Source organism: Phacochoerus africanus, chromosome 5 (genome assembly GCF_016906955.1).
Source record: "Phacochoerus africanus isolate WHEZ1 chromosome 5, ROS_Pafr_v1, whole genome shotgun sequence".
Lineage (NCBI taxonomy): Eukaryota > Metazoa > Chordata > Mammalia > Artiodactyla > Suidae > Phacochoerus > Phacochoerus africanus.
In genome coordinates this window covers 101,716,798-101,740,313 of record NC_062548.1, presented here as the reverse complement: position 1 = coordinate 101,740,313, position 23,516 = coordinate 101,716,798, and the positions used below count along the sequence as shown (strand labels likewise).

Below are 23,516 nucleotides of genomic sequence, written 5' to 3'. Positions count from 1 at the left end.
ACTTAAATGTAGAATTACCATACGATCTGGCCTTTCTATTTCTAGGTATAGAACCAAAAGAACTGAAAACATATGTTCATGCAAAAACGTGTACACATGGATGTCATAGCAACGTGATTCAACAGCCAAAAGATTAAAAAAAATAAAAAGCAAAAGCAAAACAAACTAACCAACCCCCGCCCCCACAGCCAAAAGGTGGCAACTCCAACATCTATCAACTGATGAATGAAAAACAAAACACGGTCCATGCATGCAAAGGAATATTATCTCGCCACACCAAGGAGGGAAGGCGGCTTCACGCTGCCACATGAATGAACCTTGAAAACACATGCACTCCAGAAAGGTAAGGATGGCACCTGTCCACTCACCTCTGTCCTGTGGTGCTGGCATGTCCCAGACGATCAGGAGCTGCCTGTGGGATGGATGCAAGGTCTTAGGCAGCAGTTCCAGCATTGCCGCCCCCCTCCCCGCCCCATGTCTGGACAGGACCCCAGGGCAGTGGAAGGGAAGCTGCCAGCACACGAGGAATCACACCAGCCCTGGCCCTCGGCGGCCTGTGCCTCCTGCCCTGCAGCATCTCTGATTTCCATCTTCACAACATGTCACCTTGGGAGTCTGGACGTCTTGTAGGTGCTCGAAAGAGCCCAGGAACACTGGCCTCTCTGGACCTGTAGCTTCAACAGGAGCCGGGCCAGGGAGAGACAACCAGGCAGCCCAGGACCACCTGCCATATACCTCGGCCAAGTTCCTCTCCCCTGGAGGGCAGCCCTTCTCCCCTCAGTGAAGCAGAGGAACGAGCAGCAGGCCACCAAGGTCCCCCAGCCCCTCTCCAGTGGTTGTAGCGCTCAAAGACGGCCCAAGAGCAGCCTCTCACCCCAGTCACTCCCCGGGTGGTGGGATTTGGTAACACAAGGCCCTGGGCCTGCCTTTCAAGGGGTCTCCCCATAATACCAGAACCAGGCCCAGTGCAGGGGTCACAGGCCACCCCACAGTCTGGCCGGGCCTCCTCCAGGGTCACTGGGAAGTCCATGCATGTCTCATCACATATTGGTGGGCCATGGAGATGTATTTGAAAATAATTTTAATTAGCCGGAAACTAGGAGTTTAATAAATGGAAAACAGAGAACTTTCCAAGGCCACAGCTGGGAAATGCTCGCTTTTTAAAAAATTCCGCCTGGCTTCCCAGGCCAGCTAAACGCCCCGACACAAGGGCCTGATTGCCACAGGAATCCACAAGGAAAACAAAGCTTATTTTTAGAGAAATATTTTAAACTCGGTTTCAGTGAGCTCAGGAGTTTTCTCGTGTGTCTAAAATCCTTAATATCTTTCCTTCTATTTCAGAGCTGCCTCCCACCCGAGAGAGCACAAGAACTCCTATCAGACGTGAGCTATTTCTGCAACAGATGAAAATAAAAGGGCCCTCTCTCCCTCCCACCAGAGAATGAATTGTTTCTAAATGTGTCCCCGCAGTCAGGCCCAGGAGGCCTTGGCAGGTGTGACCAGCAATAAAATGGGTCTGGGGTCCCTCGGGCCTGAAGGCCTGCCTGCCCCCCCCAGCCCTGTTCTGCCCACCGCCCTGCAGGAAGTGGGTGACAGCCTGGCCGCCATTTCCGGGTTTTGAAAACAGGGTTTAACTCGAAAGAGGCCTGCTCAAAAGGGGTGCTTTTCCTCCAAAGGTGTTGTTAATACTCCACCTCAACAGAGACACCCCCCCCTCCCCAAAACATCCAGACCCAAACATACAGCAACTCTCACAGCTCTTTCCTCACATCCCACAGACCTACACACCTACCCACACGGCAACAGCAACAGTAACAGCCACACCTACCCACAGCAACAGGAGCACCCAAGCCCATATGTGTGCACACACACACACACACACACACACACACACACACACACACAGAGAGCAATAGCCACACCTACCCACAGCAACAGGACACCCAAGCCCGCACATGCGCGCGTGCGTGCGCGCACACACACACACACATGCACACACGGCAACAGCAACAGTCACACCTACCCACAGCAACAGGAGCACCCAAGCCCACATGCGCATGTGCACGTGCACACACACACACACACACGCACAGCAACAGACATAATGAAACCTGCATCCACACACATATACACACACATACCTAGACACACACATATAGAGCAAAACACAAATCTACACCCACACTCACACACAGCAAGAGACATTGAAACCTATACCTCCATAGATAGATACACAGAGCAACAGACACACCCAAACTCACACACAGATACACACACACACCCCTCTACACACAGAGTAACAGACATCTTCAAACCCACCTGTACACACACACACACACACAAATCCATAACCACATTCACAGATCCATATACACACAAAGCTATACATACACACAGAGAGCAACACACGCTCAAACTCACACAGATACACACACACACCCTCTACACACAGAGTAACAGATAGCTTCAAACCCACCTGCACATTCACACTCACACACACAACAGACAAACCCAATTCCATAACCACATTCACATGGATCCATACACACACAAAGCTACACACACACACAGAGCAACACATGACCAAACTCACACCTATGCTTGTACACAGATCCCCACATACACCGACACAGACACACCACACACACAGAGCAACAGACCCACCCAAACCCACACTCACAGATTTTCATACCCACTCCCCAAATCTCACACCCTACGGACACACATGCCCCCCCACATATCAACAGCCACACTTCCATACACCCCCCAGCCCCAGCCCCAGTATTCTCCTGCAGCAACCCCCCCCTCCACAGACCCCAGCCATGGCAACACAACACGTGTGTGCACATTCACCCAGATGGATGAGGACACAGATACACCCTTCATGTAAATGCCCCACCAGCCCTCCCTCCACACCCGCAAAAACACCCTCGGACACACGCATGCACACCCATACATTTTCCAGGTCCAGCAAACACTGTCAGGAGAGGTTGGGAGATGCCACCTAGGCAGGGCTGGGCCTGTAGGGGCTGTAGCTTCCTGCTCCCCGGCCCCCCTTCCCGCAGGGCTCCTCCTGGGCAAGCCTGTCCAGCCGCCAGGCCCTGGCCCCTCCCTGCCCCTCCCTCTTTTCCTCCCTCCCTCCTGGGCCTTGCCAGCGGCACAAACTGGAACTGCCCTGGATGGCCACACGTCTGCACATCCCAGAGAACGAACAAGAAAAAATAAACAGCATCCATGAGGTAACAACGATGGAGAGTGGTTACAGGCCCCTGGTGGCAGGTGAGCCGGGCCGCTTACCAGGGGCGGGCCTCATTGGCTCCCATTAACTCACAAGGCCAGGGAAGGCCCAGAGGCCCAACTTCCAACTTTCAAGATGGAGCCAGAGGCACATCTGCCCTCACCCTTGTCACCACCACAAGCACAACTGAAAGAGAGCAAATGCCCGGAGACGGTTCTCTTCCAGGTTCAAATGCTCCCTAGTGGGCCTCCCCGTCTCCACACACAGCCAGCCCCTGGGGTTTCTGAGAGCCCCACCCCCCAGGCAGAGTTCCCCACTGAGCATCCCAGTGCGGGGCCAGAGCTGCAGCAAAGAGCTTTGCCTGTTTGTCCAGCCTGCATTGAGCCCTCCAGGGCCTGGCCCTTGCATCCGGGTTCCTGAGCCGCTCCCGGGCTCACAATCCCCCATCTATTCCCAAGGGGGGGTGCAGAGCTCTGGCCTTCTCAATAGTTTGTGTGTGTGTGGTTTTTTCCCCTCGTTTTATACACTCAGCAGTGGATTCAGACAGAGTGAAGGGTGGAAACTAGCTACACGCATGCACCCCTTCTCCGAAATAATGTAGAAGGTGGTACACACGAACCGGGCCGCTTCAAAGATACCTTCGTTTGCCAATGGCTGGTGGAAATGCCCTGGTGAAGACATCCTAAACATCATCACATTCCGGGCTCATTCTCACAACGGACAACCAAAGAATTTTCTAGAATGTAACGCAGGAGTCAGTTTTAGTTCCGCTCCCCAGCCCGTGATAGGAATCCTGGCTTGTTCTTACTTGCAGTTTTTACTTCTAGTTCCCTTAATTTACAAGAAAACTCTGCTCAGGGTGACCAAGCGTGTGGTGTGCTGTTAATTCCAGGCGCTGCAGAAAGACAATGACCTACATACCCTCCATTGATCTGTGGCAAGAGGAAATTTCTGAATGATCGCCCCCCCCCCCCCCCCGCCCCGGCCCCCCGCCCCGCTTTCCACGCTCCACTGGGTCTTAAATCCAAAACATCAACTCCTAGCAGTTGGGCTTTCAAACAAACCAACTTTTCAAAAATGAAGGCGGCTTACCCCAAAAAGAAGTCGACCATTCCAGCTGATCCAAAGTACTTGTTCAGAAAAATCAGTTTGGGAATGAGGTGGAAACAAGGCCTTTGAAATGCAGTTTGGCCTAAATAGCACCACACTTTAGACTTTTCCTGCCCATTGCACATTCTTTGTGGTGCAGAGGCCTGGGAGCCTGCGGGGTCCAGGCCGGCCGAGCCCTCCTTGGCCTCAGGCTTCCCTCCCCCACCGCCGAGGCCCTCAGCCGGGGGCCGGGCAGCTGGGAGAACTTCGAAACTGTTCCTCGGCTCCTTTGGCGGCGATCGCCCAGCACCCAGACGCTCCAGTGAACACCAGTGCGATCGTCCTTAACATGAAACAGCTGCCTGAGGCCTGGCGGACTCCACCGACGCCCCCACCCTGCCGGGCTCAGCAATGAGGCCCCCGGAGACCCGCGAACACAGGCCTGCGGAGGTTGCAACTTCAGCTGATAAAGCCCAGCTGTTGTAGGTGAGAAAACAACTTTTGCTGAGTCTCTTACCTACTTTGGAAAAAGTGTCTGAAGTGTGTGTTGCAGGGTGGAGTGGGGGGGGGGGAATGGAGAAGGAAAAACAGGAATTGATTTATGAACCATTTTTGTTTTAAAGTGTAAGAAAGGACCATACTAAGGTTTCAGCTCAGTTGTGAGAATCAGCAGACAGATTGGTGCTTTTATTTTTTTCCTTTCCTTTTCCAGAGACCTGGGTTAAATGTGCTTTCTGGCCGCTTTCAACCGTCTCAAACACAGACACTAATCCTTTTGCATAAATAACGTGTGTGCTCACTCCCACAGGAAGCCGTCCGCATAAACAAACATTACCCAGATATAAGTTTAACCTGTTTAATCTTCCTTCTCTTTCCGTCCTCTGCGGACAAGGACACAACCAGGCTTTCCAAAGTCCAGGCAAAACCCTGGTTCTCCAGCCCAGGAAAGGTTGGGCCTCACCCCCCCACCCCCAGCTCAGCCAAGGGTTGGCAAGACCCTCCTCACCCAAGCAGTTCCCTGGGCGTCTCAGCGGTGGGGGGGTGGAGGGGGGGAAGTCAGACCTTCAGCTGCCACTGCAGACACGTGACCACTTGGTGACTCACAGGCGGGCCACACCCCTTCAGGCCTTCCAGCCAGGCCCTGCCACCAGCCAACCCAGGGATGCATCTTATTACCAAGGGGAACAGCTAACTAATGCCCTTGACAGTCCAAATTACTTTCTTCCAGCTAAAAGAACTTGCTATAAAACATGCGGGGGGGACAAGCTCTTCTGAACTCTGGGCTCTACCAGCTAAATCCTAGCCCTCAACCCCTCTGACCTGGGCAATCAATGCCTGAGAGGGGTGTGGGAAGCTAGGGAAAAAAAAAAAAAAGCAAGCTATCTTACACATTAATATTTTTTTCCCAAAATTTTTATTGGGGGAAAACTACAGAACATTTACAGTACAATGTTTACAGTCACAATTTGTAGTGAACTGATTCCCCAAAATATATTACAACTCAAGTTGACTTATCTCGTTACATTCAAATACCTACTTCTGTCAAAGTAGTCCCGAGTACATACAAATATAGTGCTCCAACTGTACCTACGTACAAACTAAAACGACTACTCATTCATCCGCTGTCCAGGAAAGATTCCTGCCTTTCTACATGGAAAAAAAAAAATAGTACAAGTTTTGGAATTTTCTGTAATTAAACAAGTCATATTCATGTACTACATATACCATTTTAGCACTAAGAGGTGGCCTCTTCAGTTTATATCTATATATAAAAAAGTGGTAAAAATCTTTTCCTTTTGTGCAGTTGAACCCATCCTACATTCAAATTCTCTCAAGCACTAATAGACAAAATACTTATTTGGTTGAGGAAGATTTAAGGCAAGTTCTGGCCCTTCCAAAGGCACTGAGACTACCCCCCCCCCTTATTGCTACATGTCTTTATACGCAGTTATGTCACAGTAGAACTGGTGGGATAAGCAAACAAAACACATTTCTTTTTTGCTAGTTTTTAAAGTTGGAATGAGAAAAGCATGCCACATTTATGCCTGATTACAAAGTATGTGGTCACTTTTTTCTTTTAAAGTTGGATGGGCTACAACCATTATACATTCTAAGAAAAACTCATAAGATATTCCTCAAACTACTTCCACAGCCTCAAGATAGATTTCTGTAAAGAAATCATGCAATCTTTTCAAAATTGACGTAAACAAAGAAAGAAATTAATGAAATAAATATTACATACAATCTCTTAAATTAAGATTTTTTTTTACTCATTTACAATAAAATAACCAAGTGAAGTTACAAAAGGCATATATTACTGTGAAAAGAACATACACTCCACATTTTGCCGATTAATAATGGCAATCATAATTTAACATAATAAAAGAATATATATCTATTGCTTTTCATCATACTTGATAAATACAGTATGAACAAAAATTTCAATGTATACTTTTCACAAGATAATAAATAAGTTAAATAGTTTTTTCATATTGAGTTGTGGTGCAGTGGTGCGAATCAACTCAAAACAGCTAAAAATTCAGCAGTTATTCCCCAACAATTACAAACTAAACTCTGCCCAAAGCTTCCAGAAAAGAGCAGACAAAATGATTCTAAATTAAACATCCACTAAGTGGTGGCAATGAAACCAGTAACCGGTATGAAACTTTGGAATGCAAGTTTTTTTTTTCCAGACATATTTAACTTTGTTAAAAAAACAAAAAACACCTATGGAGCTGAGGTCTGCTATCAAGGCATATTCTTGGTAGGATATTGGATTCTAAAAGCTTAAAGGTTTAGCAAGGTGATGGCTGGCTGGTTTGTTTACACTGGTCTGAGACAAACAATTAGGAACTCCACTCAAGAGTCCCCGCATCTGGACTGTTAACTAATGCTTTTCAAGTGAAGATATGGAATGGTGGTTGGTAGCTGCTGGTGCTGGGTTGATTTTTCCTAAAGTCCCACACTCAGAGACCTAAAAAAGTTTTTAGGTGTTTGTCTTTTTTTTTTGTTTTTTTGTTCAATTCGCATAACAACTGCCCCGTTGTGAATATTTTGTTCACCAATACAAAAAGTTCGTTGGCTTTTTTTTTTTTTTGCTCAACAAGAATGAAACTTCGTAATAATAATAAAAATAATAATAAAAAAAAAAAAAAACAAGAGGAAACCGAAGAGGGAGGGGTGGGGGCCCCTCCCGGCACACAAGTTCGAGTCCAAGTGCTCGGTGCGGCCTGAAGTCTGCTTGTGGCCGGTATCATTCCCCCCTACACATCCCCGTGCTCCCCTGCCCCTAGCAGAGGCGAGACCGCCGGGGCGCCCTCCAACACCCCCAGAACTGCCTTCCCTTCCTCCTCCTCACTGGCGCCCTCTTGCCTCAGTCGTCGGAGATGGAGAGGCGGCTGAAGATGGGCAGGCGGCGGCCAGGGTCGAGGCTGGGGGACTCAGAGCCGCTGAGGCTGCCCGAGCTCAGGGAGCCGCTCAAGTAGCTGTCGCGGTCCGACAGCGAGTCCGGGGGGCTAGGGGGAGCGTCGAACACGGGGGACTCGGACAGGCGGCGCGGCAGCTGGAAGCTGAAGGGCGGTGAGGGCGGCGCGGTGGCGCTGGTAGGGAGGGGCGCGCTGGGCGGTGCCGGGGGCTGCGCAGGGGGCACCAGGCCCTGCTGCTGCTGCTGCTGGCTGCGATAGTAGGCGGCGGCAGCCACCGTGGCGAAGTTGTGGGTCTGGATGGCGAGCGGCGTGATGAGGCTGCTCAGCTCCGGGCCGAAGGCGAAGGCGTTGTTGGCGCACGAGGCCGACGAGCAGGCGGCGCAGGGCGCGCCCGGAGCGAGCAGGTCTTCGGCGCCCCCAGTGCCGTACAGCAGAGCCGCCGCAGCCGCGGCCGCCGCAGAGGCACAGCACGTCGGGGCGCCCGAGGGCGTGGAGGCTGCCGAGGCCGACGAACAGGAAGAAGCGGACGAGGAGCAGGACGAGGCGGAGGAACAGGAGGGCGGCGGCGGGGTGCGCGACGTGGGGCTGTCGAGCAGCAGGGGCGACTCCAGGCCCCCCGGGGGCTGGTGGTGGCCCGACGGGAAGCCCGAGAAGCTGAGGCTGTGGTGCAGCTTGGGCCGCGGCTCCCGAGGGAAGCCCAGGTGCAGCGCGTCTCGGGCACTGAAGGTGCGCAGGTCCCCGGAGGCACCCCCCGATGGCGCAGGCCGCCGCTCATCGGCGTTGTGGATGAAGTGGCAGCGCGGCCCGTAGGGGCAGAAGCCGATGGTGTGGAAGGTGCGGCACAGCTCCGTCTTGTACTTCGGATGGCGAGTCAGGCTGCGCAGCTCGTGGAACCCGTGCGCGAACTGGCACTTCTCGCCGTATTTGCACGTGCCGCTCTCCTCGAAGGGTCGGCACAGCTCAGTTTTGTAGCGCGTTGAGTTGATCTGGGAGCCGCCGCCCCCCTTCTGCTGCTGCTGCAGGTGCAGGAGGTGCTGGCTGCGATCGCCGTTCTCACTGAACGAGCGGTCCCGGAATTTGTTCTCCTTGTTCAGCAGGGCCGTGCCGCCGCCCCCCGACGGCTCCTTGAGGGTGCCGTAGGAGGCCGGGCCGCTGGCCGCCGCGCTGCCGCAGCTGCTGCCGTTAGCCGCGCCCGGGAACTTGGGCGAGCAGCTGCCGGGGCTAGGCGCTGGGTGGGCGAGCGCGTGCAGGTTGCTGGCCGAGTGCCGTCGGAGGAAGCCCGGGGTGAAGCCCGAGCTGGGGGCAGCGGCCACAGGCGTCCCCACCGCCTTCTTGTCCAGCATGTTGTTCAGATTGAGGTTGGCCAGGGATTTCTCCGTCTGCCAAAAGGAGGGTAGCGGGGAAGGGGTGAAAAGTGGAAAAGGAAGGGAAGAGTTGGAGGAGTTGCAGAGTAACAACCACTTGCAGCTCTCCGATTCTTTTCCCTTTTTTCGGATTCTGACTCGGCCCCCAACCGCCACCCTTACAAGAGCACAAGAATCAAGTTCGAGTTGGGAGGAGCCGAACTCTCCCACCCTAGGCCGCGCCGGCTTGCAACATGTGATCTTCAGCCGTGGGCCGCCGGCCTGGGCGGCGCAAACCCCGTCCGGGAAGCCCCGGGCAGCGTGGCTGTGGTCGGCTGGGGAGAAACTAAACAGCTACAGCTACTCCCTCCGGCCCTTCCTCTCTTCTCCTTCTCTCCGCCCACAAGGCGCGAGAACACACACTGCAAACTCCAGGATTTTTCCCGAACCCAAAAGTCAAGGCGAGGAAAGGACTCCCAAAGCCGAGGGCAGAGGGCCAAGTCTGAAATCTCGAAGGGCTTCCTTCTTGCCTCTCCTCCTCCTCCCTCCTTCCTTTCCCCGCCCGCGTACCTTGCACAAGAAGTCGATATCGTAGAAGGCGGACAGAAGTGTGGTCGACATGTTTCTGGATCCTGTAATGGTCGGAGCTGCAGGCAGGGAGGTCCGGAGGAACCCTCGCGGCGACGCGGCCGGGCTCGAGCCACGACGAATAACGGGCGAGGGGCGGGGGAGGGATCGAAAGTTTGCTGGGGGGCGAGAAAAGAAGGAACGGAGGCAGCAGCGTGGACTGGTTTTGAGGGTGCCCAGGAGTGCGGAGTGGGGGGAAAGAAAGAGTGAAGCTAGAGCGCTCCTCCGCGCCCCGGGGTGCCCGGCCCGCCCCCCCGCGCGGAGCCGACGGCAGCTCTCGGACTGCTGGAACTCAGCGGCCTGCGAGCGCGCGCCCTATATACTGTCCCGCAGCGCGGCAGAGGCTGGAGGGGCGTGCCGGGGGAGGGGACAGAACGCTGACCCCCGCCGGGGTCTCCAGGCAACGCCGCCCGCCGGCTCGCGGACGTCAGGCGCCTTCCCGGCCTCCCATTGGCCGCCGCCAATTTTTTTTTTCTCTGGGGGAGGGGGGCGGGGAGGCCTCGGGGCGGGGCTGGGCGCTGGGGCGCCCGGGGCAGCGTGGAGAGCTCGGCCTAGATGGGTGCTGCTAGGTGGCGGCGGGAAGATTCTGCTCCCCTCCTCTGGGGCTGCACTGTTGGAAATCCCCAGCACGTTTAAGCTGGCCGGGGTTCTGCAGTCCTGGACGTGTCTCTCCCCGCCCGATCCTGCTACGCGAAATTGCGGAGTTTTTATCTCCCACCCTCGGTCTTATACTGGGCGCGGGAATTGCAAAATGCAAGAATACTGCAACCGTCCGCGCGGCCCGACTGGGTTGCAAAGGGTGCTCCGGCCGGGAGGGCGGGGGGCGAGGGCTTGAGTCGGATGGGTGGTGGCTCCATCCCGACTGCACGTGGAGTGCGGTGGGGGTGGGGGCGGGAGCGGCCACGCGGGCGGCTGCCGGGGTAGTCCTGCCCGGAGGAGCCTGGGCCCGTTTCTCCGCCCCCCTTCCCGCCCAGGCTGCAGTAAACAGGGCTTGAGCGCCGGGGCCTGCCGGGCAGGGCTGAGTGTCTGAGGACAAGGCGCTGGCTTTGCTAATCACATCACAAGACCTTGAGCCAGGGCCAAAGGCGCGGAGTGGCGCGGGGCGTCCCGGGCGGGGGAGCCGGCTGGGAGGACAGGAGGAAAGGCCGGGAGAGCAGTGCAGGCATGGAGGCCACTTCCCGCCACCTTGTCTGTCTGCCGGTCGGTTCGGTCTTCCCCAGCCCTCCCGGGGGTGGTGGCAAGCTGCCAGCCGAGGCTCCCGCCCTCCGCAGCCTTGGCCAGGCGCGCCCTCCTAGCCCTTTCCCTCCGGCCGTTGAGGGCGCCGCGCCCCGCCTTAACTGTGAGCAGAACCTGTGGGCTGCAGGCTCTGGCTGAGGCCGACCCGCAGCCAGGCAGGGCTGGGCACCGAGGACGCGTCTGGTGGGCTCGCCCGGGTTTCCTCCCACACCCCCAAAAACTCGCGTTGGGAAATGCTCTGCCAACGGGTGCCCTGTGGGTATGGGGCAGACGCCCCCCCTAGCGCCCAGGGAGGCTAAAGCCGCTGTCGCCCCTACTTGAGCAGATCTGGTCCGGGACTCCTCGCTCCGCGTCTTGGCATATGCTGCCAAAAAGCTGGAGCGGGGCCCATGATTTCGCACACCTGACAGCCTAGGCTGTAACTGGGCCTAAGTTGAAAGGTCCAGTAAGCGCAAGGCCAAGAAGCTACCCACGCCCCCTTCCCCAGCTGATCTTGTTTTGTTTCCTGATGCTCACTTCCATTCTGCAGCGCTCATTCTTTATCTCAGTGAACCTGGGAGGGAATGAGTCAGGCCTGTCACTCAAGAAACCGACTCCTTAGAGTTCAGCTTGCATTCAGTGTCCACTGCTGTATTCTCCACCCGCCGCCCATCCAGGGAGCTAGAGCAGGGCTGTGAGCACTTCAGGATGGGAAGCATAGGGCTAGAGTTCGGGCCCTGTCCCTTATAAACCCTGTGATTTTAGGCAAATCACATAATCACTTAGGCACCTGGAGTTCCTTGTAAAAGTAAGGTAATTCCTGTTTTCACTCCTCTCTCACCTATGTCAAAGTGCAAACGAGTTATTTGTTAAGGTGATTAAAAGATAAACAAGTATAATCTCTCTTATTTATTAAAACACATTGACAAACATAGAAATGGAGGAAGCCAGGCCTCTGGGGTATGGCCAGATAGGTGGAGGGCCTCTGTGAACACAGAGCTGAGGAGGCATCAAATACCGGACCCTCAAGCTAGGAGCCAAGGACAGTGACCTCAGAAGAGGTCACTGCTTCCCTCTTACCTCTCCAGCCTACACTGGCCCTTAGACAAGGCTGGGCAACTGTGTCTGACACCTGTAGCCTAGAATACCCAAGAACCCTGACTCTGTTTTGTTCTTTGTTTAAATGATCCCCAACACAAGAGTTGGAGGGCCGGCCCTAACAATGGGGTATTATGAGTTTCCCTTGGGAAAGCATCAAGAAAGTGTGAAACAACAATTTCTCCTGCATTGGGAGGTCAGTAACAAGATTTCAGATACAGAACCAGTGGAAACATCTGTCTCTCCTGTCCTCCCAGGCTGGCCAGAGGCAGCCAAGATCAGAACCTGGGGTAATTCCCAGTCAACAGCTTTGAGAACACCCACTTTGTGGGCTTGGTAGAAGGACTTTGGAGCAGAGTACCTGCTGGTAGAAAATATTTTTATTATTATGTAACTGCTTTATTTCATTTTAAATGGAGAAAAAAAGGAATGCTGGCCTTTTCAAATGAGCTGGGCTTTGCTGGAGCCAATTTCATAATTATTCTACCATGGTTATCATCACGCTATGCCAACAATTCTCTGACTTCTCACCAGCCAGGCCTTCTCAGAACAAAAAGAAATGTTAGGTTGGCAACTTTCCATCAAGTGTGGGCTAGAGATGCCTAACCAGGTAATTAATCCAGGCTCACAAAAAAGCACATTTTGAGCTGAATAATGCAGAACCACTCCAGGAATTCCCTGCTCTCTATGGGACAAAACTTTTGTTAACTTCTTTCCTCACCTCTTCCTGTACAGCCCTTTCTCCACACTTCCAGTGGGCTCTACTTTGAGTAATTGGGTGGTTTTCTTTCAAAGATAAACAAATTATATTTGCAATATAGGCTTTTTTACAGTAGGAAATGATCATTTCAAACTCTTCTCTAAACTGCCCCTTTAGACCCTTACACATCAGTAAAATAATTCTGATTGCTCACCTGAGAAGTATTTAAAAATATTTACAGATCCTAAAAGCAGGACCAAGTGCATATATGATTACTGAAATCATTTTTTCAGATAACTAGGATGAAAAATGAACATGGATGAGGCTATGACCCGCCCAAGGTGTGAATTTCAATATAACTGTCTTTGGATGACACTTACTCAGAAATTATAAATCAGGAATGGCAAGCCAATTAAAAAACAAAACAAAAAAAAAACAAAACAAAAAAAAAAACCAGAACCAGCAGAAAAATGTGTGCAAGAGCGACACCTGCTGGGTGTCTGAGGAAGCAGGGCAGGCTGGATTTAGACAAGCCGAAAATCCTTAAGGTCTAGATTAAATCACTGAAATGGATAAATGTTTTCTGGCATCTTAAATGAGAATCTTCGTGTTACTGCCACCAAGAAAATGATAGTAAACAGTGTTAGTAGCAAACAAGTCATTTATTTTGACTCTCCTTTCCCCAGGTTCCTTGTAACAGCCAAGAGTCTATGGTTTCACCGGGTGGTGAAATCCGGTTTCCTAATAATGGGGGGTGGGGGGTTGGAGCTCTTAATGGGTCTTTTGTTAATTAGGATTGCATACGTAGGTCACTGAAGGACTTAAACATGCAGACAGTAAAAAAATTACTTGTATGAAGCTGATCCTTAATCTCCCAGGACCCAACGTTTGGAATATATATTCTTGCCTTAGCTAAAAATGGAATAAAATTTGGAATGCTGACCAAATGGGCTGTTTGCCAACTAAATCAGCTTCTACGTCCAGCCAAAAAAAAAGGGGGTGGTGATGGGGAATCATGTCTTAAAACCCAATTCTGTGTAATCAACTCAGAGAAAATGCAGGCTGGCTATGGTTGGATAGTGGAGGTCCTGGGGGATGAGAAAGCCTAAGTCAGGCCTGCAGGTGGCCTGCACCTGGGAACAGAGTAAATACTCCACGTGGTAGCCTCACTTCCTACAGTAGCTGCAATAAACGAGGCTGCCTTGAATGACGGAACTGAAGAAAAATTCCTCTGTAGGAAAGGAGACTAGATTCACAGAGGTGGGGGAGGTGTGACGGGGAGAAGATTCTCGAATTTATGTTTAACGAACTTCCTGCAGACTTAGTGGGGGAATACCTCAGCCCCCCCCGCCCCCAACAAGTCTTCTTTCTTCAACAAGCCCTTTCTGTTCTTGGAAGGGTTAACGGATTCGCTGCTGCTGCAGGAGAGTCCAAAGCATCCAGAATTAGGACGCCTTCCCCGTCCTTTTCTTCCAGAAAGGCCAGCAGCCTCAGGCAAGCCAGAGTCCTTTCCTCCAGGATGCGCAGCCTCGTAAACTCTGCCGTCTTCAAAAACTCAGCCGTTGGTGGCAGCTCTCTGAAGAGCTGGGAGAGGAGGTGGCACTGCTCGGACGCTGTCCTCTGAAGACGATGGAGCCACTCGGGGCGCAGGGGATACCAGCTGGACGTGGAGAGGAGGCGGGAGAGGTGCTTGTAGAGGTATTTCACGAAGATCAGGGTCTCAGCCCAAAAGTTGACTTCCGTTTTTTCAAACAGGTGGTCTTCTTCCACCTAGAATCAGAAGAAAAGGCCAAAAGCCAACCTCAGAGGGGATGCTGAGCAGAGTCCCGCGGCCGCAGAAGCAGTGTGGCCCCTCCCCCACCCGACAGAGGGCCCGCTCTCGCCTGTCAACACCCCTGGACACACACCACTTGCAGCCTTGAAGGTCACCTTCTATTTTCACTTGTTGTACTTCTCCACCGGAGAAGAATTTTCTTCCCCCAGACTTAACATGACCTTTGATAAAGATGTGTTTGTGGTTCTCAGCCAAGATATTTTGGGGGCCTGGTGCTGAAAAGGAGACCTCAGCACAGGAGTGGGCCTAGGCCTGAAGGTGTCTCCAGAAACCAGAGGGGGTGGGGGTGGGGGGAAGAGGAATCTGAGCAGCAGAACAAAGGGCAAAGAACTGTCCAACACAAGACTCGAGTCTCTCGAGTATGAAACCAAATTTCTACACCGTTGGGGATTTTCAAGGTCATTTTATCACAGACATTTTATCTTGTCTCCAAATTTCCCATAAACAGGCTGTTTGCTGAACTCTTGGCCTCTTGCGGATGCCAGGAAGGCCAGCTGAGTCAGACACGGGTGGAGTGGAGTTTTAGTTCTCAAGAAGCTCTTGCTGTTTATCTTGGTCCTCAGTTTCCCCATCTGTGGACTGCTCCCCTACCCGGAGGAAGCGAATAATTTTCTTCAAGCAGCAAAGATCCTGGAAGGAACCTGATTCTCTGGAAGTGTTTCGCCTTCAGACCCAACTATGGGGAGCCCACAGGTACTCCAGTGTCACCCATAAGCTTTCTCGGTAATTAAACTCAACTGCCCAGGGGCCCCTTTTAAAGTCCCCTCCCCACACTGATCTGAAGGCCTGCCACTGGAACCCGGAAGGCCAGCATGAGAGCTGCCCCAGTGCCCCGAGCAGCCCCCAGTGAACTGCTGGGGTCACTTGGAGCCTGTCCTGGTTGGTTATTGCTCAGTATCTGAGCATCCAGAAGCACACTTTCAGCGGGCACGATAAGCCCGCGTAAGCCTGTAAGTGCTGCACCCAGTGGGTGTTGGACACTCCCACCTGCCTCCACTGCCCTGAGGCCCTGGGGTTACCTGATGCGCGCTCTCCACACAGACCACGCGGTCATCACCCTCTCCCAACAGCCATCCCAGCAGGACTGGGAGTCCAGGGGCCAGCTGGTCCCACTGCTGGAGCAGGTCACACAGCACAGCCAGGGCCAGATCCAGTGCAATGCAGGCATCCACCTGGCAGAAGGCAAATTCTGTGGGGACGAGAGAGGCGAGTGATGAATGGGCTGCTCAGGGCTGACCAGGGAGGCTGTGCAGGACTCTGGGAACTTGAATGGCCTCAGGTAAAATCACTGCCATCAGCCTGGTAGGGAAGCTGGAGGGACTGGCTCTCTAAGGGTTATTAATCCACTACTGAATCCTGCTGTCTACACAGCTAGACGGAGGCATATGCCTGAATCCCACCATTTCCATGCCATGCTATCCCGGTGTAAACAAAAGCAGCCCTAGCTGCACAGCTGAAACGAATCCGACTAGGAACCATGAGGACACAGGTTCCATCTCTGGCCTCGCTCAGTGGGTTAAGGATCCGGCATTGCCGTGAGCTGTGGTGTAGGTTGCAGACGCGGCTTGGATCTGGCGTTGCTATGGCTGTGGTGTAGGCCGGCAGCTACAGCTCCGATTCGACCCCTAGCCTGGGAACCTCCATACGCCTTGGGTGTGGCCCTAAAAAGCAAAAGAAAAAAAGCGGCCCTGTCTGCAGAACTAGACAATTCCACCCTCTGCCCTTCTAACTGGAAGGATATTGGGAAAGTTTCTCAGTCAGCATCTCCTCTGCAGGCCTGCCCACATGCCTGAGTTCCCTTGCTTTGCCCCTTCCTCTGAAGGCAAATCCCGTTGAGCACATAGCACAGTAAATCTCTAGCATCCATCTTTTTATTTTTTAACTTTTTTGTTTTCCTTTTTAGGGCCGCACCTGCAACCTATGGAAGTTCCCAGGCTAGGGGTCAAATCAGAGCTGCAGCTGCTGGCCTACGCCACAGCCACAGCAACACCAGATCCAAGCTGCATCTGCGAGCTACATCGCAGCTTGTGGCAACTTGGGATCCTTATTAAGCCACTGAGTGAGGCCAGTGCATCCTCATAGATACCTGTCAGGTTCCTAACCCGTTGAGCCACAATGGGAACTCCAGCAAGCTTCTTTTTAAAGGGACAGAAGGTAAATATTTTAGTTTTTGGGAGTCTTATGGTCTCTGTCACAACTGTTCAACTCAGCTGAAAGCAGTCATAGACAATATGTAAACAAATGGTTGTGGTGATACGGTTCCAATAAAACTTTATGTTTCAATAAAATTTGAATTTCATGTAATTTTTTTGTGTCACAAACTATTATTCTTCTTTTGATTTTTTCCAACCATCTACAAATGTGAAAACGGGTTTTTCTGGTGGTGCAGTGTGTTAAGGATGCAGCACTGTCACTGCTGTGACTCGGGAACGGCTGTGGTGTTGGTTGATCCCTGGCCAGGGAACTACTTGCTGTGGGCGTGGCCGATTTAAAAATTACAAAAACCATTCATAGTTCACCGGGCCCTACAGCGACAGTTAGGGGGCTGGAGTTAGCTCATACTCTGCCACCCTTTGTGCTGCAGTGAATTCGTTTTCAGAGACTCATCCTCCTGGCTGGCTGGGGGAAGGATGCTGAAAGAGGAGAAGGGGGTGCAGAAAGAGGAAGTGGGTGCCTGGGGAAACCATTGCTTACTTCACCATTTTGCCTTAGACAATCCTAAATATGGGTTTGAGGGGAGGCTTGGGGCATTGACACTTTTGCTAACAACCCCAGACACCCCTCCCACCCCCAACCGGGAGGAGGCTTGAAATGTGGGATTGAAGTTCCACCACACAGGCAATAAATCCGTACGGATCAGTTCATGCACTGTGCTTGCTTTTCAATGCCCGGCTTCTACTGAGTCCTTGTCTTTCCCAAATCTCCATCTCTTAACTCCAGCCCGCAGACCTGTGCCTGATCCTTTGGCCTCTAAAGAGACTTACTCAGCACACAGGGAGAAGCCTCGGCATCTGGAAAGGAAAGCTGGGTTCCCTAGGGTGTTGCACCAGGCTCAACGGACCTATTAAGGGCCAGTCCCTAACTAAGTCCTTTCTCTCCAGTCCTTCAACATCCTTTGGGTTGAGTCTTACCACACTTCAGAGATGAGGAATCCAGGGCTCAGACAGGTTAACTCACGTGCACACAGAGAGCTTTAAATGTCTGTCAAGAAACTGGAATTGCCAACAAGTGTCATGGTGCATGCAGAGCACAGCTTCGGACAAGAATTAGCGACAACATTCCAGAGACATAAGTCTTCATGGTGAGATAAGCAGAGTTGGTGACCACTCCCTCAGGGCTAGCACTACAGAGAGCCCAGGAAGCGGAGCCGAGACTCACAGAAGCAGCCAAAAGACCAATGTTACCACCCTCAGAGCCCCAGATCTATCCCCCAGGACACCTGCTCCTTAGGTTCTGCACCTTGGAACGAGGCTTCAAACTGGGGAACAGAAAAAGTCAGGCGAAAGCGTGAAGATGCATTTTAGCTGTAGGTCGGAGCCGTGTGTTGGTCCAACCTTCATTTATAATACAATCTCTATTTTTATCTCTGACTCTTCTGTGCAGTTCTCAACTAGTTTAGAGTCTTTATGCGGGAGGGTGCCATTAACTGGCCTCTTTCGAACCTCAGAGAATTGAAAATACACATGAAGACTAGTACAGGATTAAACATACAGCAGATGCTCAAAACACTCCAGTTTATGGCTCTGGAGATGACGAAAACTTTTTCTTTACCCTATTTGATTTAGTTTGAATAGTAATATAGGGACTGCCACAAGGAAAGCATCCAATAGGTTGATAACAACGAACACTTTCCTATTTGAACCCTTCGTGGGAGTTCCTGCTGTCATGCAGTGGGTTAAGAGTCTGACTGCAGTGGCTCAGGTTGCTGTGGAGGCACAGGTTCAATCCCCAGCTTGACACAATGGGTTAAAAGACCCAGCTCGGTCGCAGCTGTGGCTGGATTCCGTCCCTGGCCCAGGAATTTCCATATGCTGTGGGTGTGGCCATTAAAAAAAAAATTCCTTATTGCTCCCTTACTAACAAAAGAGGAAGCTGTCTCACAGAAATCGGGTCCAAGTTCACACGGTTCACAGTGAAGGCACTGAGCTCAGTCTCCCCCAGGCACTGGCCTCCCCTCACCCTGCAGGGAGGCCATGAAGAATCATTCCTGGGACTCCAGAGAGATGACAAGTCACACTCGGTTTTATTACTTTTCCTCATTAATGAGAGCTCCTAGCCGGGGGCCATATTTTGGGAAAAGGTCAAAGCTGTAAGTCCTCAGTATTATGGTACCAGTAGCAGGTCAGCCTCTCCTGAAACCTTCCAGAAAAATCTGCCCTCTGATTCACCCCTTTCCCCCGCTACACCTCTTTTGGTCTTCTTAAGACAAGGACGGAAAGCCCTACAAGGAAGAAAAAGTTTCATCCATCAGCAAAATTGGTGCCTGCAGTGCAGGCAACATTTCTGCTGGGCCCATAAAGAACACTTGGAGGGGACCAGAGATGCCACCAGGCAGCTGGACTGTGACACCTGCCCCACCTGACAAGACAGATATGCCCCAGCCTGCACCATCTGCTGTGCCTCATGCTTAGGACGTGGCAGGAAAGTGACAAGAATGACAGAGGCACCAGGGGAGAGCTAGTATGTTGGCTCCGAGTGGATCTAACAGAATTACAACCAAACACTGACGCTGGGATGGGGGCAAGGGGAGGATCAGTTGGATTTTTATCTCCTACTTGAGGGGCCAGATGCACCTACCTTGCCCTGGATGAAGACAGCTCAGCCACAACAGCTCAGATCTCCACTGGCCACAGGCCCAGTGAAGGGGGGGCCGAGGAGCAGGGAGAAGACACTTTTCGCCTAGCCAGGCAGGCCAGCCAGGCTCTCACAGGCTCACAGTCCATTAAGGAGACAAGAAAGCAAGTGACCAAGCAACATGTGTGTCAGGAGAATCTGCTGTGTGTGCGGAACAGCCAAAACAATCTGGAAAAAGCCAACAAAACTGGAGGACTGACACTTCCTGATTTCAAAACTGGCATAAAGATAGACATAATATAGATCAGTGGGCTAGAACTGAGCATCCAGAAGTAAATCCTCACGTTTACAATCAATTGGCCGAGGATGTTAAAACAACTGCCCAGGGTCAAGAACAGTCCTTTCAACCAATGAAGCTGAGCCAACTGAATACTCACATGCAAAAGAATGAAGCTGGACCCCTACCTCACAACATACACAAAAATTAACTCAAAATGTAGCAAAGGCTGAAATTTAGGAGGTAAAAGTATAAAACTCATAGAAAAAAAAAAAAACACAAGAAAACCTTTTATACTTCAAAGGACTTCATTAAAGTGAAAAGTGAAAAGACAACTCACAGAATTGTGAGAAAATACTTGCAAATCTTATATCTGACAAAGGATTTGTATCTAAAATACATAAACTCTTAAACACAATAATAAAAAGACAAATAAGTCAGTTAAAACATGTGCAAAGGATCTGGAGTTCCCACTGTGGTTCAGCGGTAATGAACCTGACTAGTAACCATGAGGATAAAGGTTCCATCCCTGGCCTTGCTCAGTGGGTTGGGGATCTGGTATTGCCATGAGCTGTGGTGTGGGTCACAGACGAGGCTCGGATCTGGTGTTGCTGTGGCTCTGGCGTAGGCCGGCGGCTACAGCTCCCATTCGACCCCTAGCCTGGGAACTTCCATATGCCGTGGGTGGGGCTGTAGAAAAGACAACAAACAAACAAATAAAAACCACATGCAAAGGATCTGAATAGACATTTCTCCAGAAAAGATATGTAAATGACCAATAAGCACATGAAAAGATGCTTAGATCATTGACTATCAGGGAAATACAACTCAACACCATAATGAGAAGCCACTTCCTAAGTACTGGATTAACTTTAATCAAAAAGATGGACACAAAGTTTTGGTAAAGATTCGAAGGAACTGGAACTCATACATTGCTAGTAGGAATGTAAAATAGTGCAACCACTTTGGAAAACAGTCTCAAAGTCTTTCCTACTCTTAGGAGTACTTTACTTCTCTTATATACCTAAGAGAAGTAAAAAAACATATGTGTACATGAATGTTCATAGAAGCATTATTCATCACAGGCAATATGTGGAAACAACTGATGAATGGATATATAAAATGTGGTACATCCATACAGTGGAATATTACTCAGCCATAAAAGGAATGAAGTACCAATACATGCTACAATGCAGATGAACCTTGAAAACATTATGTAAAGTGAAACAAGCCAGACACACAAGACCCAGACTGTATTATTCCACTCATATAAAATGTCCAGAACATGCAAATGTTTGCCTAGAGACAAAAAGTAGAATAGTGGTTGCCAAGAGTCAGAAAATCAAGAGATCAGGAATGACTGCTGATAAGTAGTGTTTATTTTTTATTTTAGTTTTTTGCTTTTTAGAGCCACACTTGCAGCATATGGAAGTTCCTAGGCTACGGGTCCAATTGGAGCTGCAGCTGCTGACCTATACCAGAGCCACAGCAACACCAGATCCAAGCCATGTCTGCGACCTACACCACAGCTCACGGCAACGCCGGATCCCTAACCCACTGAGCAAGGCCAGGGATCAAACCTGCATCCTCATGGATGCTAGTCGGATTCGCTTCTGCTGCGCGGAATAAACGACGGGAACTCCGAGTGTTTATTTTTGACTTGATGAAAATTTCTGGAATCAGAGCGTGGTGATGGGTATACAACCTTATGGGAGGGTCAGGCTCACACTCAGGCGACAGTGAGGACCTCAGTGGAGTCATCTGGACTCCAAGAGCTGTAGGAATCAGGGGAGGGGAGAGGTCAGTGTGGGAGACTTTGCCCCCCACTGGCTACACAGCCAGAGCAAGAGTGAAATATCCCTTCCAGCCCTCTGGGAGCACTTCCAGTGGGAAAGGAGTGCTGGGACACACCCCCACGGGGAGGCCTACACAAGGCAGACTGGCTTAACACCCAGTCCTGCGGAGGCGAGCTGGAAATCCAACAAATGAGCACTTGGAACTGGTTAATCCTGTGCTTTCCATTCTTGTGAACCGTTAACTCACTTGGATTGAGTTGGGGGGCAGCAGACAAGAGCCTGCAGGGCCGCTGCAGTGCAGACTTCCTCCTGATACTGCTGCAGCCGCAGCGGGGCGGCCCTGCCCAGGCAGACGCCTGGGGATCACAAACTCTTCTTGCTCCCTGTCTTTCCCAGCTCCATGAAGAGGCCCCGCCTAGGCCTAGGAGCTGAAGATTCAGCCTCTACATGGTGTGTTGGATCCACTAGAGGTCCCAGACTGTGTCATTCAATTCTACGCAGGTAGACAAGCGAGTCATAGGTGTTGAGGTCATTTTCACCTGTTCTGATTAAAATGAAAATGCTATGGAGTTACCGTTTGTGGCTCAGTGGTAATGAACCCAACTAGTATCCATGAGGTTGTGGGTTCGATCCCTGACTTTGCTCAGTGGGTCAAGGCTCGGGCGTTGCTGTGAGCTGTGGTGGAGGTCACAGATGTGGCTCAGATCTGGTGTTGCTGTGGCTGTGGCTGTGGCCAGAGGCTACAGCTCTGATTTGACCCCTAGCCTGGGAACCTCCACATGCTGCGGGTGTGGCCCTAAAAAGACAAAAAAAAAAAAAGAAAAAAAAAGAAAAAGAAAATGTCGATATGGATTTCTTCCATGTTGCCAACCTTGAAAACCTATTTAGACCATGGATTAGAAACCTACTGTCTGATGCTAAAGTATCCCAGGAGAGATGCTTTCTAGGCGGGGGGCCAGTGGTCAAGCCTCCTTCCCTGTTCTTCCAAGGGAGGTTAAGCCAGCCCGGGAAATGCTGAGTAAAAGCTTGGATTCTCCCGGCCCCAGCTCTCCAGTATCCTGCTCCAGGCTTTTGTGGAAACTCCCTCAATCCTGCCATCCAACCAAGTCTCCGCTCACCCACCCATTTTTACCCATCAATTCCAGCTTTTATCTCCCCACAAGTATTTAGCGATCATCAGATAGGGGGCTGGGGAGGGGGAGGGGGTACCGTGAGAAACACGAGGAAAATCCCAGGCCCTTGTCTCAGAGAGCAAATAATTTAGTCAGAGGCAAGCTGACACATATGAAGTGTCGGGAAATAGTCCAAGATGGTATATGACGGGGACTAATTATACCATCGCTAGCAGGGATGAAAAGATAGAAAAGGAAAAAAAGCAGAGAGAGGGAGGAGGGAGAGCTTCATGGAGGGGAACCTTGGGCAGGCAGAGGTTCAGCGGCCAGGCACTGCTGGGATGAAAGGGAGGAGCAGGGAGATTATGAAGTTGAAGACGGGGGCTAGGGGTGGGGGACTGGAGGTGAAGATGGAGGGGCAGAGGCAGTGTCTGACTGAGTGAGGACTACTGTGCTTGCTTTCTTCCCTTCTCTTTCCTTCTTCTTCTTCTTTTTTTTTTTTTTTGGCTGTGCCCATACCATGCAGAAGTTCCTGGGGCCAGGGATAGAACTAGTGCCTCAACAGCAACCTGAGCTGCCGCAGTGACAACACCGGCTCCTTAACCTCCTGGGCCGCAAGGGAGCTCACTGTGCTTTCTTTTTTGTGAGTGAAACTATTTTAAGGTTTCCCTAGGCTGGTTCCGGACATTTCACTATTTCCAGTCTTCTCTGTAGATTTCTTCACGTCCTCTCAGCAGGGCAAGAGCCTGTATCTGAACTTGTCATGAGAAACAAGTGTGGAACCAAGGCTTGGTTCAGCTGCTGACTCTGCTATTCAATGCTTGCAGGGCTGTCAGGAGCCTCGCTGCCCCTGCCTCTCCTAGAGCCCAGGTTCTCTGCTCTGACCAGGGCTCGGAAGTGGGGTCTCCAGGTACGGCAGTCAGTGACAGGACTTCCTGGCTAAACCATCAAAGGTCATCATCTCAGAC

At 51.4% G+C, this 23,516-nt stretch overlaps 2 protein-coding genes and 1 long non-coding RNA gene across 4 annotated transcripts in view; all 3 read right to left on the bottom strand.

Moving 5' to 3' along the window:
- The window catches only part of LOC125128117 (uncharacterized), a 69,195-nt gene extending 66,119 nt beyond the window's left edge, over window positions 1-3,076 (bottom strand). Inside the window, exons 1-2 of the long non-coding RNA XR_007135140.1 lie at window positions 2,957-3,076; window positions 369-412 (exon numbers count right to left, since the gene is read on the bottom strand). This is a non-coding gene — a long non-coding RNA (uncharacterized LOC125128117). The remainder of the gene's footprint in view (window positions 1-368; window positions 413-2,956) is intronic.
- A 4,287-nt stretch (window positions 3,077-7,363) lies between these two features.
- Window positions 7,364-10,011, bottom strand: ZFP36L2 (ZFP36 ring finger protein like 2). Its single transcript, XM_047782180.1, has 2 exons — window positions 9,666-10,011; window positions 7,364-9,131 (listed from the first exon to the last, which is right to left on the bottom strand). The coding sequence occupies exons 1-2, from the start codon at window positions 9,714-9,716 to the stop codon at window positions 7,701-7,703; spliced, it is 1,482 nt and encodes a 493-aa protein (XP_047638136.1). The 5' UTR covers window positions 9,717-10,011; the 3' UTR covers window positions 7,364-7,700.
- Window positions 10,012-13,378: 3,367 nt separating this feature from the next.
- Window positions 13,379-23,516, bottom strand: part of THADA (THADA armadillo repeat containing) — a 323,933-nt gene continuing 313,795 nt past the window's right edge. For both annotated transcript variants that reach the window (XM_047782177.1, XM_047782178.1), the window contains exons 37-38: window positions 15,589-15,758; window positions 13,379-14,505 (exon numbers count right to left, since the gene is read on the bottom strand). In XM_047782177.1, the coding sequence (XP_047638133.1) occupies window positions 14,107-14,505; window positions 15,589-15,758 (569 nt within the window). In that variant the 3' untranslated portion in view covers window positions 13,379-14,106. The remainder of the gene's footprint in view (window positions 14,506-15,588; window positions 15,759-23,516) is intronic.